Source organism: Meriones unguiculatus, chromosome 6 (genome assembly GCF_030254825.1).
Source record: "Meriones unguiculatus strain TT.TT164.6M chromosome 6, Bangor_MerUng_6.1, whole genome shotgun sequence".
Classification (NCBI taxonomy): domain Eukaryota; kingdom Metazoa; phylum Chordata; class Mammalia; order Rodentia; family Muridae; genus Meriones; species Meriones unguiculatus.
This window is the reverse complement of record NC_083354.1, coordinates 39872422-39892745: the sequence shown is the minus strand read 5'-3', so window position 1 is coordinate 39892745 and position 20324 is coordinate 39872422. Positions and strand designations below refer to the sequence as shown.

At 42.7% G+C, this 20324-nt stretch overlaps 1 protein-coding gene across 32 annotated transcripts in view; it reads right to left on the bottom strand.

Moving 5' to 3' along the window:
- The window catches only part of Arpp21 (cAMP regulated phosphoprotein 21), a 159942-nt gene that overhangs the window by 102994 nt on the left and 36624 nt on the right, over positions 1 to 20324 (bottom strand). For 26 of the 32 annotated variants that reach the window (XM_060385151.1, XM_060385157.1, XM_021653910.2 and 23 more), the window contains exons 2-9: positions 13103 to 13279; positions 11137 to 11300; positions 10184 to 10225; positions 9411 to 9500; positions 4924 to 5068; positions 3476 to 3554; positions 2762 to 2821; positions 1930 to 2070 (exon numbers count right to left, since the gene is read on the bottom strand). In XM_060385151.1, coding sequence (XP_060241134.1) covers positions 1930 to 2070; positions 2762 to 2821; positions 3476 to 3554; positions 4924 to 5068; positions 9411 to 9500; positions 10184 to 10225; positions 11137 to 11262 — 683 coding nt within the window. In that variant the 5' untranslated portion in view covers positions 11263 to 11300; positions 13103 to 13279. Of the gene's footprint in view, positions 1 to 1925; positions 2071 to 2761; positions 2822 to 3475; positions 3555 to 4923; positions 5069 to 6932; positions 8807 to 9410; positions 9501 to 10183; positions 10226 to 11136; positions 11301 to 13102; positions 13280 to 13364; positions 13494 to 13743; positions 13886 to 20324 lie in introns of those variants that run through there. The other 6 variants (XM_021653913.2, XM_021653908.2, XM_021653907.2 and 3 more) reach the window with 6 other exon arrangements.

Genomic DNA, 20324 nt, shown 5'->3' with positions numbered 1-20324 from the left:
GCTAAGCATCTATCAAGAGTATTCACAGAGGCATAATATCCCCATTAACTAGTGTATAAACATGGACTGATATTCATGACTGTGAGACTGTAAAACCATTGTAACTATTAGCAAATCCACTATCTGCAAGTTGTAAATCTATCAGGCTTAATCTACTCCATCTATGCACAGACCCACATTTCCCATGACCTTGACGTGAAATACATGGAGCCAATTAAAAGAGGAAGTCAATTCCTCCTCTGCTTTGTTCTCAGTGTGTCTGTCCCTGTATGGCACCTGTGAACCACAAGAAAACTAGAATGGAGAGTAAAAGACATAAACAATAATACACCCAAACCAGCTGGGCGTATCTGATGGAGAACAAAAATGTGGCAGATTAAAGAAGAGCGCCCTTTAATTTCCAACACAGTCAAAACAAGAGGCAGCAGAGTCAACAATCAGATAAAGTGGAAAGCTGCTAAATTTTGAGATGTATTTTGCCAGCTCAGTAGAATGCAACTACAGGACCCAATAATTCTGAAGCTTCAAGAGCCCTTAAACATTATCCACTTCAAACTGTTTTACGGATATATAAAGCAATTTGAAACTCAGGGGGAAAAAAAGGGAAGCACTCAATGTCCCCGAGATAATAGCCACTCTTGGTGTAGGCTCCTTACCCTGGGCTCCTCCCCCTAACTGTCTCTGCTGAGCTCAGGCTGATCTCTGAGGAGATAAGGAGGCTCAGGCTACTCCACTTGCCCTAACCTGCAGTGAGCAGGAAACCAAGCACGTTTTAACCATGAGAGCTCCGTTCGACGGGAAAGAGCCAGCATCAACAGTCAGACACAAAGACCACGTGATTCACAGCTCACCCAACTCCTCAAAAAAGGAAAGCTAATTTTTTTAAATGATGATTTATAGTTTTGGAGGGTGTCACACCTTTTGTTAAAGAAGGGTTGGGCTTGTGCTCTCTTTGAAAGCTACACAAGTTCGAAGCAGACAATGGCATGTGTCAAGGCAGATGAAGTCTCCTATTACTATGCTCTTGATGACTCAATGGGACAGGAAAGAGATTTGAAGATGAATGGCAGTGATTATCTTGAGAAAAACCAAGTATTGTCTTCTTAGGGCTAAAACTTAGATATCTGACAAGTTCAAGCCTCTGTCTCCCAGGTGAAGGAAGAGACAGCAAGCAGCAAATGCAGCAGGCTGGGCCGCCCAGTCACTACCACAGGATTTAGAAATAAGTTTTCTGTATCCTGTTCTGAGCTTTCCACAAAGGTATGCCTCCACATCAGAAAAAGGGGAAAAAAAAGGACAAATGCCTCTGTGAGCCACAGCTTTACAAATCCTAGCCTTCACCCTCCACCCTACTGCGGTCCACTCCCCACTTCTCCCTGCCTCTTCTTTTTGACAGAATCATACCAGGGCTACCCTTAAAATTCACAATCCTCCTGCCTCAGTCTCCAGGGTACTGGGATCAAAGGTATATGCCACCATGCCTGGCTTTGCAGAAAGGGTTTCCATACTTACTTCGGCTTTATCCATTTGCAGTACCGGGAATCTAACAAACCTTGTGTGTGCAATCCAAGCCTTCCACTGAGCTACACTCCCAGCCCAATGACTGCTGTTTTTATCTGCGTGCTATTTTGAAATGCAGTTCCCTACCATTTTCTGTGTGAATTCATATGGAATTCTAATAGAAAGTAGGCAATCATGAGTTTTATTTTAAAAAAAATCAGAAAACAAGTTCATTTTATTGCCTGAAGCGTACAAACTTCCCTGTTGTAATGCAGGCTCCTACAGATGTGTGCTACCCCATGGCTGCTAGGACAGAGAGATCAACAGTGTTGCATATATGAAACCTCACATACTTCGCAATGTATACTCTTGCAAACCAATCCCCAACAAAGAAAGAAAACGCCAAAGAAACACCAAGATGTGACTTACATTCTGGTGCTGTTTGTTTTATTGATGATGACAGACTTTCCAGTTTGATCCACGTTGTGGTCCAATCCGAAGTAGGCTGCCACCCGATGGACCAGCATCCTCTGATATGATGACATCTGGGGGAACTTTTTATAGTGGTTACTGGAACAGAATTACAGGAGAAGTGAGATCAGCATCAACATCTTCATTTTACGTCTGTGGTACACTCTGCAGGGATTTACACATCCCTGTCTCTCCTTTTATCCAGAAATGCTTGGCGCCTTTCATTGGAGTATCAGCTGATGTCCTCACCCCCAGACAAATTTCTGCTATCATAGATTTATTGATCAAGCGGTAGGCATCACCGTTTCACAGCCTCACATTCATCTTGTCTGTTGCAAAGTGTTCTGGCTTAGTTCATGATACCTTATCAACAGAGGCAGGCAGAGGACAGGCTCCATGACATAAGAGAGATTGCAGATGTCTATCTGGACATGTGTCATTACCCAGTTTACACCAAACGCAGCACAAATTATTTCCAGGCATAACTGACTGCAGCCAGCTGGAGCCCATTAAAAAACTATAATAAAAATGAAAAGGGTGGCTTCTTGTTATGTCTCCTCCATGCTAATCAGCCCCACCTGTTTATGGCCATTTTGTCAGGAATTTAACAGGCAGGAACATACTTGACCCAAGCAATGACCACTCCAAAATCCAGTGACTTCTCCACTAAAAATACCAAGAGCGGCATGGATATCTGTATCTACCTACAGCTCTCTCTGGAATGAACCGTTAACTCAGACACCGAACTAAGACATGTCATCAAATTAGCTAGCATTGCCATTGAACATACTTGCTGTCACCAATGAAATCAATCATTTCCTGCTCCATTTTCAAGAGAATCATCCTGTCCCTGCAAAATAAATGTTCAAAGGAAAGGTTTCACATACTGTCAGTTTCCAAAGAGCAAATACAGTTTATCAAGTTCAAAGGAGAAAAGAGCAGACCTATGTCTAATTCATCATTGGGTGATGTTGACTCCTTGGTTTGCACACCACAGTGCGAATTCAGGGTTTTCGCTTTAATCTAATCTCACTTGGTAAATATTTGGTGGGGCTAAGTGTCATCATTTTAATGCTAACTATGACATGTAAATTTTTGAATGCTAAAAATATAGCCAATAAAGACTTCAAGTCAAAAGAAACCGGAAGGAAGCAAAGCTGGAGTCCTAAGTTTAGGTGGATATGTATCTACATGGAGGCATGATTGACTGATGTAATGCTGAGGATTTTCACTCCTTTTTTCTTTAATGTTTCTTTTGGGTTAGGAAAGGAGAGTTGATACACTCTAACTTACACAGTAGGCATCTATGTAACTATTAGGGAGTTCCACAGGGAGATACATGTTATCAACAGAGTAGAGAAAGTTTAGGAGAGACATCAGGGAGGGCATCTTTGTTTTATACTTGATTTTTTAGAAGTATTTTGATTAACCACTTTGTAATATTCTATCTGTCCCCTTCCCCATGCGCCAACCCCACCGCTGCCAAAAGGTTTACACAATTTACCTGGAATTGTTCTTCAGAGTGTTAATCAGAAACTCATGTAAGTCTATGCCTGTGGAATCCGTGTATTCTTGGCTGCAATCTGAAACAAACAGGATGGGAAGTTGAGTAGCCAGGATAGATGATGGGAATACAGGGTGGGAAAGGGTTTGCCCGGATGGAAGGAAGGTGGGAACACAGGGTGGGAAAGGGTTTGTACACTTTCTGGTTTCCCTCCTACTCAGGTAAAATTTGAAGGAAGCTACAGGTATGAAAACACTTGCAGCCCAGCAGGATAGCATCAGAATGAAAACGAGACTCAAGGGTTGAGATGATCTTGACTGGGAGAAGAGTCTCATGTCAGAGGAGAGAAAATGTGCTCACTGGTGGCGATGGGGGATGTCATGTGCTCTCCCCATGCTGAAAGCCAGTGGGGTGCTGCCTCCACATGACAGGTAAACCCAACCCACAGAGACCTCAAGGGCTTGTGATCCCATGACAACTTGTTCTATTAAAGCAGAACAGTTAAAAAAAAAACCTGCAGGCTCTATTATAAAACTATCTAAATATTAATCAGAATAAAACATGGTAGGGAACAAATATTCTCACATCATTCTGGTCTCTTGGTGCTGGATAAATTTGGGTCCACACAGCCATTTTAAAAGTGTTAAGCTTCTTCCTCTTACACACCTTAAGATCAAGGTTCCCATCCCCACAGAAGCTAACGGGTCTAAGCAGAAATACATTTGCAGAGCAGAGCATGAAGAGGAGCTGCCATTCCCCAGCTGGGCGGATTCTCAGTGCTGTTTCAGCACGACTCTCTTCTCTTCAGCTTGACTTATTTCTACTTTGTGCAATTAGAGGTATGGCAGCAGTCTGAAAGTTCCAGACTGTTGGTTGGCGGCTCTAGGAGGAATGGCTCTTTTCCCAAGAAAAATATGATTTTTTTGTTTCCAAATGAAACAACATGCAATAGTGACCTAACGCAGAGACCAAAGTCCTCTGGGCCGGGGATTCCACTGAGCCAGACACCCACGTGTGGCTCCCTGTGAGGAGGTGCTAAGGCCCTTGCTGTCTGCCTTTTAAGATAAGGGTGAGGGTGAAAATACAAAGCTGTGTGTCACCATTGTTCACCGATCCGAGTCAGTTGTCAGTGAACCTGAATGCAAGAACAGATTTGAATCCCCTCTTTCACCTCAGCATGTCACTGAGAACAGGAGATTCAAACATGAATTCAAAGAAATGGATGATTCTAAAAATAACCTCTGTGGTTGTACAAATAAGGGGAAGGAACAAAAAGAAAGTCAAGGTCACTGTTTTTTCTTTTCTTTTTTTTTTTCAACATATGTGACTACTTAGAAAATTAGGTGCAGAGTGCTCCTGGACCTATCAACACGTGTTCAGTTTCTAATGTATTCTGGCTTTGCAAGTGCCCAAATTAAGAAAGGTAAGGAAATGTTTGTGAAATTCACCTTTTGATAACATTCTGATCTTGGGTTTCTCAGAGGGTTTATCTCTGTTTTTATCCTTTTCTTTTTCTCTCTCAGTATCATCCTTCCTAGATTTATCCCCCTCTTGCAGGCTGGGGAAACTGGAAAGCTGTAAATGAATTGATTCCTGTTGGGGAAAAAAATATAATAATTTAGGGCCAGATGTAATCACCTCTGCCTGGCTTCCATTTTGCACAGAGGCTACTAGACACTGAGAAATGAGAGCCTGTTCTTAAGTGGTTAAAAAAATAAAAAAATAAAAAAGCTGTAAAAAAAAAAAATAGCATACTTGCCCTTTAAGGTGAACTGAAATCCAGAAGTCAGTGGGAGGTCAGAAGATACATCTACTGTTAAACTTTGCCTCATGAATATTAACCTTAACCAAGCTAAACTCCTGTAGATCACAACTCTTATTTTCTCTACAGGTTTATTTTTAAATGTGTAAGGGGAAAAAAAATCCTTTATCTACTCACAATAGAGTCACTGTCATGTCTAAAAAAAGGCTTCTCCGATTCCCTTCTAGAGTTCCTTATAAGGAGAAATGTGCACCCAGACAGACAGGCTCCAGGAGCCAGAACTACAGTTAGAACCCAGAGAAAGAAAGCACCCAATAGCCACTTTATAGTCGACATTCTCCTATGGAGCCAGGTCAAGAAGGATACCCGAACTACAGAAAGCCCAACCCTGCAGCTGGGGGAGCCCTAATAAGCAGGAGCCATCCTGCTTACTCACAAATGTCCTTAGAGTCACAGAAAACATTGCCTTTTAGAAAATGCGGTGAGCTGTGCTGTTATCTATGTATCTACATTTGGGTAAATCTATTTGTGGTTAATTCTTCCCCAAACAGATTCTCTTGAGCTGCTGCTTGGTACAGATTGCAGTATTGAACCGGGTCTACTTTTGCGGTCATTCGTTTTATTTTTCCTGGAAACTGATCGGCTTGTATTGCTTGACAGACAGTAGCCATTACTTTGATTGCACATTTGCTTCTCTGAAGCAGAATGCACCAAACAATGTCTTGTTTGGATTTTTACTTTCTCCAAAGCATATGCTGATTGGAGTTAGGGTGAATCAGGGAAGATGCTTGTGCGTATTTGAGAGATCACTCATCGACACTGCTTCATGGTATTGGGCAGGGGCCAGGTAATTTTTCCGAGGAGGAGTGGCGTTTCTCGCAGAAAATGTCCTACAAGCTCACCTGACCTGTGACCTGTGACACTGGCCTTTAACTGTGCAGGGGCTGGGATTCATAATGGACTCTGAGCAAATCTGGCTACTCGTATAAGTGAGCACAGCTCAAAGCAAGCTAAATGCTTTGGGACGGACCTCCATTAGAAATGATGGCTGGAGGGAAGTTGCCATGGTGGTGGTGGGGAAACAAAAGCAACCGCTCTCCAACCCCTTCAATGCAGAGGATGAGGTAGACCATGCTGCCACCATAGATGTTTAACTAAGCTGGGTCTTCTGACTCCAGGAGATTATTCTGGGGTCCGAAGGTGGTGGTGGGGGAGGTCATATACAAAATATATAAATCAGAGTGAATTTCTACAGTAGCCATTCTTTCCAGGATTAGGAACAGAGCTGTCACAATCAGTGAAGGTTCACGTAGGAGCTAAGGTTCTGATTTTTTACTTTTACTTTCTCAGGGAATCCCTGGATCATTTGCCACTGAGAAGATATGTTTCAGGATGAGGAAGAGCCGTCAGAAGACTCAGAGAGAGGTTGTGGGCAAGCGGGTCATGGGAGAATGGTCCAGTTCCTTCTTCAGAACTGTAACAACCACTCAGCCATCACTAGGTTGGAATCTAAAAATCATCACGTTGGCTATAAATTGGATACAGAAAAGCAAAAGCCAAAGGCATCCACTGTAGAAAAAAAAATGTACAAATTGCTGCCATGTGTTGACCAATGCTACACTCAGGTTTAAAAAAATGTATTTTCTACACATAAATATACAATATGGTGTAGAAAGAATACACAAAAAAGTGCTGTAGAGTTGGTAAAAAAACAATTTGTTATTTTTTAATATTTTTATTGATACGCTCAATATTAAAATACAAGTGTTAATAAATACATTGGTACAGGATAAGTTTATACCCAACAACAGTAAAAGAATGATTCAAGTTGCAGTAACACACTGGTCAGCAAATAATATAACACAAGAAAAGCACGCTTTCTTGAACTCAATGACAGACTGAACCGTCAGATGTGGGTCTGAGATCAAGTAATACAGGGAACGAGAGTTTTTCCCATACAAGAAAATGAAGGCAGTTTTCCAAATACTGGGAATATACAAACATGGGGGAAGCAATACATTCCATGTGCTGTATACTTCTCTGGGAGCCAGCCCTCACATTTTCTCAGTGTTCGGTGTTATCTAGTGAAGGCATTGCATATAAATTCTGAGATAGGCAACTTCCTTATATATGTGTCTGTTGGCCTTCTACCAACCCCCTACTCCCACCATTCCCTGGTTAGCCAAGAGAAAGCTTAAGAGGCCTAATTCTCTCCTCCAAGACTACTCCTATTTTCTGGGTTCAGAACCAGCAGGAACAAAGCACCTTTTGCACCCACTGTGTGGAGGTACCCCTAGACCTGCCTCTGAAATGGGTGCTATGATACTGATGACCCTTACCAAAACTCCTGTGCCTTGTCAAAAGAGACAAAGAGTAGATGAAGTCTGCAGAGGCTGGCCTCCTCTGTCTGGCGTTAGGAGTGAGGGACAATTGGGCCATTTCTCCTCCCAGAGTCAGTCATTCAACAGGGTTTCACACAGATCATATGCCGTACATTGCAAGCCATCAGTCCACATTGATAGTACAAGGTGTGATATTCACATCTTTCCACCTTTTCCATCTCCATTAAAAATAGAAGCACACATAAAATGCTGAAGGAAAGCCACACATTTCTCAGAGCCCGAGTTTAAAAAAAAAAAAGAGGCTGTATATGAAACACAGTAATGGCTACTGAATGATAGCTTGCCTGTGCCTCTCCACAAGAGTGGCATGTTAAGAAAATGAGACTAAAAAAGAAAACACTCTTAGGACAAAAATCTATAAGGAATTTAGTTTTTGGTTCTTTTACAGAAAGTGCTCTCCATATTCTTTGTGTCAATAAAGAGAATTTAGAGGATTTCAATTAAAGTGAAAAGGGGAGGGAGGGATGGAGGAGAAGCAAAACAAAAATTAATGATTTCGTAATCAATTTTCCTCCCCTTGGGCCCAGGCAGGTCATTTGATTTTTGTGTTGACTGCCTTTGACCATTGACAAAATAAGCAAAATTTCAGCATCAAGACTATGTTTTCCAGAAGCAAATATAATAGTTAAAAAGGAAAACAACAGAGGATGTGGAAGGCTTCATTTGGTCACAGAAAGGTTTTCCTGGAATTTTAAGTTTTGGGGAGTCTACCCATCTTGCTGTAATGGGCAAAGATAAGGATGGAGATGTGCAGCAGCTGATTAGTATCAAATTCACCACCAGTTCAGATGCATTTCTGGACCATTTCCGCAGCAGTCACCAAAAGAGAAAAAAGAAAAGAAAAAGAAAAAAGAAAAGAAAAGGAAGAAAAGAAAAACTCTCCCCGAAGGCCATAAGGGCATTTCTCCACAGTTCAGAGCGTCTTAGACACTTCTTAAATCTCATAGGAGCTGACAGTGGTGTTTGTTTATAGGCAGGTGCATTTGGGGAGCTGAGAGGTAAGTGTCTTCAGAAAGACAGGGTGCTTGGGGTGTATTTGGTTCAGCCTTATCAAGAGAGAGCCTTGGTGGACACCCAGCACTGTCGTGCTTACTGATTTTTTTTAAATTAAGTTTTAATCTAAATTCTTTTGAGTTCCTTTCCATTTGCAGAGAGTTTTCAGAGAGTCTGGAAAAAAAAAACAAATGTAATAGCCTGTGATACACATTTAAACTAGTTGTGTGTATAGGAGGGGCTGTGGGGGTGTATGCTTGTGGGGTGTATTTGCACATTTGTGGGCGGTATGTCGGTGGTATGAGTGCATGTGCTTCTGAAGTCAGAGGTCAGTCTCAGGTGTTTCTCCTCCGTTGGCATCTGCCATTTTTATTTTACTTTTTTGAGACAGTCTCTCACTGGGACCTGGGGCTCATTGATTAGGGCTTAGACTGGCTGGCCCTTGAATCCCAGGAATATAGATATTTGCCTGTCTCTCTTTTCCCCCAGTCTGAGGTTACAAGTATATGCCACCATACTCAGCTTCTTGAGTGGGTTCTGGGGGTTGAACATAGGCTCAAATGCTTGTGTGGCAAGCACTTTATTTGCTAAGTGATGTCCCCAGCCCCAAACTTGTAAACTGCAGAATATCTCATAAATAGGGTTACAGCAAGAAAATGCTGTATTTCTTCAATTTCTGTTTTCTCCCCCCACCAAAACATATTTTAATGTCAACTTAGTGATTGGCCTTGCACACAGAGATCTAGTCATGCAATTGCTCTAATACCAGGGTTTATACCTGATCCTGATGACTTTCGCCTCCAGGTCTAGCTGAAGATTCTTCACAGACAGCAAGACTCCTGGTCAGCTTCCCTTTGCCTGCTCCTGACTGGGGACGGAGGAGGGCAAGTCAAAGAACAGAAAATATTCTCAGACTGTGAAAGCATGGCCACCACATTTGCACCCAAGTAAGATTTCTCAGTCCAGGATCAAAAATGCTGTGTGATTCTGGGTGCAAAGGGCAAAGAAAGTAACAGGGAGCCCATGCCAAATATGAAAATACCAACTTATGCAATAGTTCTTAACTACGTTGACGCATGAACATGAAGGGTGAATGGATGCCATTTCTTGAAAATATCACACGTAACACTTGACAGAACAAATCTCCATCAAAACTAAATTAGGAGAAGATTGGATTAAGGAGGTGGTCCAAGCACTGAGTGACACTGCCTATTTATTTCCAGGCGGACATCACTTGAAAGATTGAAATGTCTGCTCTAGATTTTATCCCAAACCAACAACAAAAGCCAAAACCTCTGGTGGATGCAGACAGGGTAAAACACCACTGTGCCGACAGCTGTAAAAACAGAGCAAATCGAAACACTTATGGGTGTTCAGACTCTGAGCAAGGAGCATCCCTATGGTAATACAAGGCTGAGGATCACAACCAGGTTGCAATGGGACAGTCAGGACGCAGCCTCTGAGCTGTGGGCACATCTTCAGCTCTGATGGGACATATGTAATTTATTGTAATTGTGGCATTGACTCCCCTGGGCCCCTGAAGATCCCTACCTTGGATTTTCTTCTTTCTTGGTTCTGAGCCGCCAGTCGCCGCTGAGTGGCAGAAACAGAAAACAAAACAAAAGAAAAGCCAGTAAACCAGAAGGAGACAGACAGACAGAAGAGTGGGGAGAGGAGAGTGGAGGAGAGGAAAGGAAAGGGGAAGGCGTCATTATCATTGACTGTGGCGATATCCTCACTGGGAGCAAAGCTATTCTGAACACTAAGAAGGTACCTTGGTGGCCTAAGTCCCAAACGTTTGACATTGTCAGTTCCTCAGAGCAAACACAGGCAAGAAGAAATGACAGCCTGGCAGGGTTCTGATCACTATGTGGCTACTGGCTTTTGATAAGGTTGGCTCATGGAACATACTAACAAATTTGTAAATTAGTTCAATGAAAACCTATAGCTTTTACAAGCTCAGTTTGCCTTCCCTGGACTAACAATTTTTTTTCCTTGTAAATCATTGTGTATTTAATCCTGTCTCTCCTGCTTCCCTCAGCTGCTTCCAGTCCCACCCCTCCCTTCACTCCTTTTTCTGTTCTGATTCTTCATCTGTGGACTCTTGAGCTTCGATTTGTCTGATAATAAGACTTGAGCTTTAACTTGTCTAGGAAGAACAGAATACATGGTTTTGACATTTCTCAGCTGTGAGCTGTGTCTCCATCTTTCCAGGCAATAGGGAATCTATGCCAAGACACAAAGAGCCTAAAGCTGCATCTCCAAGGCCTTACATGCCCAGCTTGAAGTGGTCTAGCAAGGGGCACCCGGCTCCTGTAAGCAAATTTGGTAATTAAATATGCTCTTTCGATGATTTTAGTTTTTCATTTCTAAAGGCACTTTATGGCATCATTTTAAAAAAGTGGAGGAGGATTCCTCTTTGACTTCCTAATCCCTCAACTACCAAATTCCTCAGGCAATCTCAGATACATCCTAGAGGTGGAGGGCAGGTCCCCGGAGCTCACCTGCAGTTCCAGCTTCTCCTCCTCATCCAGGCTTTCCGACTTGAGGATGCCATTTTCTGGGGCGGACTCCGTCTCAGTCCGTCCTTCCTCCACTATGGTCGGGTTCAGTTCTCCTTGCTCAGACATTCTCCCAGATGCAAATTAAAACAATGAGTTTTTAGACCCTGAAAGGTTACAGTATCAGAAAACGGTATCAGTGTAGGGAAGTGTTTCCAGTCATTCTTGAGATCTCTCAAAGTAAATTCGCATCCCCTGTAAATTCACATCCCGAGGTGTGGTCTAGCATCCCTACTGACAAAGCTATGCACCCGGAGGACAGAGCAAGACAACATTAAGCAGTAACTGCACACACAGGAGGCAGGTTCATCACCTCAGCCTCAGCCCATCCACACACAGAGCAGCACACACGGATACACCTTCTGTCAAAAATGAGTCAACTAACCGTAGCCGAGACACAATGCCCCCACCCAGCTGTTAGTCCCCACACTGCACTGCAGAGGCAGGGAAGAAAATGGGGATAGTTCCCCAGTGCTTCAACAGGTGACCCTCAACTTCTGAGTCAGGAGGCCCTACTGATAAGAGGCAGAACTTCAGCCATGATTCAGAAAATTATTTCTCAGTTTCAGCCATGGAAACACCTCCCTAGCAACAAGGAATAGAGTGCACTGTATCCAGGAACAATACGGAGGCAAAACTCAGATGGAAAGGTTATGATTTGGTATAAGCGTGAGATCTACTTTTGGTCATGAACCTTCCAGGGTCAGGGCATTCAGGCTTCAACCTGACAGCTAACTAAAGCAGCAGCAGCAGCTCCTACCCCTGATGTCTCTGCCAGCTACCTGTACTGGTAGCTCCAGAGGGAGGAGCAGCTGCGGGGACTGAGTCTGCTGCCCGGTGAGACTCCACACTCAAAGCACACTGCTCCCACACACAAGGAGGCAGCTTCAAAAACTTCAATTCCATCATTGTTCACCTCCCTGCCTCCCTCCCTTTTTAACCTCACTAAAAATCTCTGGCACTTCCTACCCTCTGACATACTCACAAATCATTTCTCATTTATTTACTTCCTGCTTGTTTCTGTATGTATGAGAAAATGAAGGGAGGGAAGGGAAGAAGTATGGAGGAAAGAAAGGAAAAAAGTTAGAGAAGGAAAGGGAGGATGTGAGGGGTGGGCTCAGAGCAGCTGCCGCTTAGAAAGTCCTTTCTTTCTCCAAAGTTCCCTGCCATTCACTGTCCCATCCTGGTCACCACAGTGACTGCCCCTGGACAGAGCCACGTTCCGATGTCTCTCTAGTGTGGCTGCATTACCATTCACTAATTTAGTAACTTCATTTTCGGCTGGAAATAGGAAGCACGAGACAAATCGACACCATGGCAAATTCGATTGCTGATTTGTTAAAACCCACCATGACAGAACAGATGGCCTGTAACAAAATCTTACAAGCACACGGATCTATTTGGCAGAGGACTGTGGGATTGTAGAAGGAAAAGTTTCCCTAAAGGAGGCAGAGGTTTGAGCGGGTTGATTTGCTGCTTTTAAGTCTGGGGAGGTTTTAGGATCTTCTGCCTGTGGGCAATTATTTTATTTTATGTTATTTTTAAGTCTCAGAGTCACCCAGCATGTGTGGTTAACAAAATAAAAGTCTCATCTTCCCATTGGTGAACAGTTTGCTTTCTCTGAGAAATGGGTAGGGGGGAAAGACAAAAACCTTCAGTTGCCCTAAGCCAAGTTTCAGACTGCTTCAGTTAAAACAAAAATACAGAACGAACAAATAAACAAAAAGAGTTGAGCAGAGTGAGGAAACGGAGCTATAATTTTCAAAACTACAAGTCTAATGACCTCCTCGACAGACAGGTCCTGACCCTGAGGGTGGGATGTGGTGAATGGGTCTATGTGGACAGGCATGGTAACGAAGGAAGAATAACAGGAAACTACAGATGAGATGCCGCCCCACAAATGCTTTACCTTTCGCACAGAGTTCCAGCTGTAGATCTGGAAGAGTGGCTGGCAGCTTCTGTGGTTCCACACTGGGAGAATCCACACAAGTGATCAGAGGTAATTGCCATCCCATGTCCCCATTAGCAGTTCAGGATGTCCATCTCGAGTCAGCTTCCTTACACAGCGTGATACATGGCCGACAACCTGAAAAAAGAGGGACAGTAAATCATCATGGTAACGCTCGTGGCTGTCGGGAGAAGCACACAGTAAGTAAGACTGGGTTTCTAACACTAATGACCAGCTTCCAGCAAATCCCGCTCCCAGATTGCTCCAGCTCCACCTGTCCCAAGCTGCCGGCTTCTTCTCCAATGAAGGCTACAGCCGGCTGTTCAAGTCAGCGCGGCGCCCACGCAAGGAGCTAAAATTAACAACTGAATTATGCACCGAAGATTACTCACTTCAGTTTTAACCTTTTTTAGTGAAATCTCGCACTTTGTATTAAAAGAAAAAAAAAAAAAACAAGTTTGTGTGTTTGCCTCAATGAGAATCAAAGTCACCTCCCTGCCAAAGGTTTGTCTCTTTTATTTCTAAATTGAAGTCTTTGTCTAAACTATAGGTGGATGCGATAGGCCTTAATTCTATGTCTATGAGTCTTTTGTGTGAGGTACCTTTGTGTGGTATCTTCACAGACTTTGATCTAATGAGGCCTTGTCTATAAAGTTCAAAAGAGAGAAGAAGGCAGAGAACTTCCGCATTGGCACAGCCGAGAGAGCACTTTTCACTCCACTGACAGTTTGCAAAGCATCCCTAATATCGGTGCTCCGTGACGAACAGTCTCTCCACATCCCTCCCTCCCTCCACCAGGACAACTCTGCCAGCTGAGCATTCCCCGTGACAGCAAAGAATCGCTGCCGCAGCAAGCAACAGATTGGCACACTCCAAGCCCCTTGCAAACAATCCACGCTCTAATGTACGCTTTCTTTTCTCGCGACGCCTGCAGGAGCAGCCGCACAGACAGCTTGAATGCAAACAGAGTCGGGCTCCTGATAGCATTTGCCAAAAGCAAACCCAAACTCTCAGCCTCCTGGGGGTGGGGGAGCACAACGCTGACTCCAGCAGTAGACACACCTCTTGGGCCCTATTGCCTCTGAAGACACTAGCTGAGTCCAACTACTGCTCCAAAGGCTCAAAACCCTTTCTCCTTGCCATGTCCTCCCCACTAGCTTAGACAGCATGACTGGCTCCTCTCTTTTGGCAGTGGCCCTGTTAATAGCATATTGGGTTACAAAGCCAGTGGGAAACAACTGTTGAAAACACAACCGTGAATACCATCAATAATTTCTGATTTATTCATCTTTGATGCTGGTGGATAACTTCCTTTTAAAATACAATTTTCGTTACAAGCCATATAGCTGATAGGCAAGCACACATCTCAGACAAAACGGACCACTAATTGACAGTAGTTTTCATTTTTCTATTCTGGCCCCTGTGCCGTGGCTAGGACAGATGACCAATTTTAAATCAATCAATAAATAAACTAAAAAAGAGTCAATGTAGTTTGCAAGCCATTTATCTAGAATAAACTCTGCTGTTAGATAAAGTTGCCAAGTGCTTTCTGTGCCGTTTTCCTTTCGCCAAGGTGAATGATGTTATTGTGAGTTAAAACACACCTTTGCCTGGCTTTCTTGCCCTCACAGCTTCACAAGGGCATTTAATCCGGCAGGCAAATGACAGCAGGGTTTCAAATCTAAGCCTCAGATACCTAGCCTGGCTTCAGTAGGAGGATGTAAAATATAATTTTTTTTCTCCAGGAGTCAGAAAAAAATAAACTCATATTCACGTAACTACCCAAGTGTTAACAGCCTGGATCTGTGTGTGTGCGTAATTGCCAGGACATGTTTTGAAATAGAACCGATCTCTAAAGTCAGCACGGCATTATTCTAACCCAGCTGAATCATGAAGTCATCATCCCTCCCGAGATAAAAGAGAATCTGGGCATATGGGAGTGAGCAGAGAGGAGCATATGGATCGCAAATATTTTTGTAACTGATTAAAATTGTTCTCTTTGCTGAGGAAGCAATGCCAGGAATCCAGCCCTACTCCAGCTTTCTGCTCGCCAAGCCAACCCCACTCATGCATTGCCATTCCACGTGGATCGGGTCCAAGTCCTCTCATTTTTATCAAAAAACCACAATTATATCTAACAAATATATTTTTCTTGGCAATCTTTTCGTTAATAAATTTGGTTATTAAATTTTAATTTATATAACAAAGGACAGAAAGGGAAGGAACTTTTCTTATATAATACATGTGGTATACATAACACACTCATTACTGGAGTTCCTTTGTGGCCATTATTATTATTTTACATTTAATAATTTTCATGTGAATGTGTGTACATGACATGGCACCTGAGTGGCAGTCAGAGGGCAATGTGTTGGCATCGATTCTTTCCTGCTACCGTGTGTGACCTGTGACTGAACTCAGGTCGTCAGGATTGCCACAGGCACCTTTATCTACTGAGCCATCTCAGAGCCCCAGAAATATTACAATAATCATGAGTTTGGAAGGATTTCTTAGCAGAACCCATCAGGGTATATGAATCTACAGAGAACTGACACAAAGCTCTCAGCTATTTTATGGAGAAAACATAAAGTGATGACCATCTCACATTATCTTAATGCTCTTTTCTGATGTCTTAAGCTTGCCTTAGGATAAAAACCATGATAACAATTGATATTGCAAGGGGAAGAAAAAGGGGTGAGAAAATAATACAGTTCAAGGCATATGTGTATTCTGTCTTTCGTTCCCACCAAGAAATCTCACGTGTCCTGTTTTATGTATCTCTGTGTTACCTATACTAATCACTGCAAAGCTATGTAGAATTTCATTCACATTCCAGTAGGACCTTCCTTCTCAGGGTTGGTCTAACTGGGAAATTCTGTCTGCAGGTTGGGCTGCTCACTTCATTAGTCATTCCTTCACAATATGTGAAAAATTAACACGGAGATGACTAACCCGATGCTCAATTTGTGTGTTTTGTGACAAGACAACACAGTCAGGAGACACTCATCAGGACAGATGAATGGTTTCTCCCATCGGCTCTTTTTCAGTAGGTCCCAGATCTGCAAATGAAAATTACTTGCATTTTGAAGTGACAGTAATTATTTGTTAGTTTCCTATGAAAGGTAGAAACCCATGCAAGTTAACATATACTGTCACCAAACATTTTTAAAAGATTGTTAGCATCCCAGATTAAGTTTAAAGAAAGCTAAATTTTAAAATGAAAGCCCTTCAAAAATGAGGGTAATGATGGCATAAGCTGTGCATACATTAGTATCTTCAGTAAGTCTGGAATTTTCTCAAGGTTGAAAAAAAAAAGCATGAAACTGTCCCATAAACTTTCCAAAGAAAGACTTAAGTTTTAATATATGTGTAGGAGGCACCAGACCAGCAACTTGACCTTTGAGTTGAGCATGTTTTTGTTTGTTTTCTTTTCTTCTTTTCTTTTTATTGGTGAGCCAAAACATACAAATATTTAAAGATGATTAGCCTTGTGTGCAAATGAGAAAACTGACAATAAAACATTTGGAAAGTAAACTTAGAATTGTCCCTCTACATTTAAGAAATTAAATGCTCACACTACACTCAACTCTAAGAAATTGAATGTTCTTCAGCTGTTCTTTTTGCAAGATTTTATTTTGTTGTTTACATGAACCTATTTTTTTAATTATCTTTTTCAAACAACGTCACATGTATAGGTCTATGTCTATGTCTATGTGTGGGTATGTGCACCTAAAGAAGTGGATGCCAAAGCTTCGGGGACTAACATGTAGTCCCATGGGCAAATGAATGTTTAAAAACAAGGGGGATCTGTTGTCAATAAATACATTTAGAGGAGAAATGCCAACTGTGCGAGTTCACTTTTCACATAAAACAATCTTTTCCCAAGCTTCCACTATGTACAGATATATTCTATGTGACGTGATATTTGGGTCAAATAGTGCAACTTCTCTTGGAGATTTTATTTTGTTCTTTTCTGAATATGATATGTATAAGCAGTGAACAAATTGCTATACATCCTAAAAGATCAAAGGCAGGATGTGCAAGCACCAGAGGGAAAGCTGGCACCCTCCCTGTGAAAGTTTCCTCAGGCATCTTGGTAACAAACGTGTACAAAACAGTTCTGGGATGCAACCTGCTCGGACTAGAACTTGACGTGTTAAGTGTTAATATATCATCATTAGTACTTTAGCCATCCTGTCCTTGGTAAGGCCTTGCTACCTATCCATACAAGGAGGATACTGATGATAAAGACATTAGTTAGGGGTATATGAGAGCCACAGAATATGGCAGCATCACTATGGGGTTGGGGGTGGGGCTTGTTTGCTATGTTAGTTTTTTGTCAAGCTGACACAAGCTAGAATCAATTGTGCTCTTGCCAGATGGTCCTCTAGGTAAGTCTGTGGGGGCATTTTCTTGACGAATGATTGACCCAGCCCACTGTAGGCAGTGCCATCCCAGGCAGGTCATTGTGAATTGCGTAAGTGAACTGAGAAAGCCAATTTTACACCCAGAAAAGCCTCTAAGCAGTGCTGCTCCATGGCTTGCTTCAGTTCTTGCCTCCAGGTTCCTGCCTTGAGCATCCACCCTGACTTCCCTTGGGGATGGACTCTGTACTGTCTGGCTTTAGGGCACCTTGACACAAGCTAGAGTCATTAAAGAGGAAGGAGAATCAGTTGAGAAAATGGCTCCAAGAGATCCCGCTGTAAGACATTTTCTCAACTGGTGACCAGTGAGGAAAAATCCCGACCATGGTGAGTGCGATCCCTGGGCTGGTGGTCCTGGGTTCCATAAGGAAGCAGGCTGAGCAAGCCATGAGTAGCAAGCCAGAAAGCAGCACCCCTCTGCCTCAGCTCTTGCCTCCAGGTTCCTGCCCTGGTAAGTTCTTGTCCTGGTTTCCTTTATTGATGAACAGCAATATGGAAGTGTAAGCTGAATAAACCCTTTCCCCCCTTTGGTCATGGTGTTTTGTTGCACAGATAGTTACCCTAAGTAACACATACTCCAACCTGAAAGCTGGAATAAACTCTTTCTTCCTCAGATTGTTTTGTTTGGGGGGGGGCTAGTGTTTTATCACAGCAATAGAAAGCAAATTAGAGTGTGTGCTTTCTTACCCATCACAGGGGACAGAACTACTTCAGAAAAAAAAAAAAAAAGTGCAGCTCTGCAATTCCTTGCTTCCCCAAACAGTGCAATTTGACTGTCAGGAATGGCAGATAGAGCTGGGTGGGTGGGGCAAAACAAGTGATTGGCAGCTTTGTTACATCTGTGACCCAGTTTTTCATATTTCTGTTCTAATTGTAGTTAAAGAGGAGGAGGGTGCTTATCTGATCCAACTTATTAAACCCAAATGAAATCAACGGTCCTGCTACCAAGACTCTGATAGCATTGAAGCTGAGTTCAGTTTGACTTGACAGGCCGTTTTCTAGTCCAAAGGTTTTTCAAATAGCCTCGGCTTCCATACTAGCTACAACAATTTTTTGTGTATCCATTTGTTTGTTTATGTGTATGCGTTAAAGCACATGCCATGGTGGTGTCTGTGATGAAGTCAGAGGACAATCTTAGGAAGTCAGCACTCCCTTTCTGTCATGTCAGTTCTGGGAATCACACTGAGGTCATCTGGCTTGGCAGCAGGCACTCCTAAGAGATGAGCCATCTCACTGACCCCATCACCCTGTTTTTCTAACATCCTTCTATGAATAGTGTTAGCACGGTGTATTCATAGATGCATTTGGTCCATCGACTTCCGAGCAGGTGTAAGCTTTAATTTGAAAGATTACATAATACAGAGAGTAACAGAGCCACTGGCGTCTACATCAAATCCAGAGGCCTAGACAGGACCCGCCACCACATGGTAGCAGAACTGAGCTAACAGCCGTCATTCTGCCAGGGGTGTCAGCGATCTTTTCAATCACTCCTGCTCCTGTACTGCTGGCTGCCATGATGATGTAAGCCATATTTAACCAATCAAAACAATTCACTCACAGGACGTGACAGTCAGATAAGTTTTCACTGGGGCGCTCTGTTCTACCTCATCAGCGAGCTACCTAAACAGCACATGGACACTGCACCTCAGCTCTTGATAATATCAGTCTCTGCCATAATTTTGTTCCCAAGTTTACAAACATGGTTGGGCCAAACTTCCTGCTCTGTCTCTCTTTCTCTCTCTGATAGTCCTGGAAGACACATGTCCCAGGCATGAAAGTGCCCTAATGCCTGTATGTTTGTTTGTGAACTATTTGCCTACTACCCCTCTTCCATGTTTAGAGCTCACAGTAATTTCCTTCCTTTCTTGCTTGCCCTTTCTTTTCTCTTTCTTTCTTTCTTTCTTTCTTTCTTTCTTTCTTTCTTTCTTTCTTTCTTTCTTTCTTTCTCATTTCCTTCTTTCCTTGCTTCCTTTTTTTCCTTCCTTTCTCTGTGTATATAGAAATGTATACAGGCATTATATGTATGCACTGTATGTGAGCAGAGGCACACATGTATGTGTAGAAGTCAGAGTAGAATGTCCGGCGCCCCACTCTGTCACTCTCTGAGACACTCTTTTGATACAGGGTCTTTTACTAAATTTGGAGCTAGGCTAGCAGCTAGCAAGCCCCACCAGCAATATTCCTTTCTCTGCCACAAACATGATCGAGATTACAGGGATAAACCTGCACCACACACAGCTTCTTAAGTAGCGAGCTCGGTCATCATGTTTGCATTACAAACACTCTTACACACTAAGCCATCTCTTGAGTACTACCATATTTTTTTAAATATCTAAAGGCCGCTAGGAAATCATGTGTCTACCTTGAAATCCAGATATCCAGAAGAAAGTTGACCTAGGATTTTCAGGAAGACACAGTCACTTTTTAAAAGTAAACACGATCAGAACCTCTATTGGCAGGCCGTAGAAATCACCTAGAAATGAGTGTCAGCCTAATATCAAAGCAACATACCAGGACCTAAGGCTTCCACGCTACCCTATTCTTCTCTAAATATAAAACAAATTTCCTTTAAAAATGTCTAAAGTGACCGTAAAACCTCGCTGAAACGTATTTTTTAAAAGTTATGTCTTCAGGGAGGATCTTACATATATCCTCAGTTTTCTGCCACAGGGTGACACTGGGCTGTGATCCTCCAAACCAGTGGTTTTCAGCCTTCCAAATGCTGTGACCCTCTCATGCAGCTCCTCATGCTGTGCTGA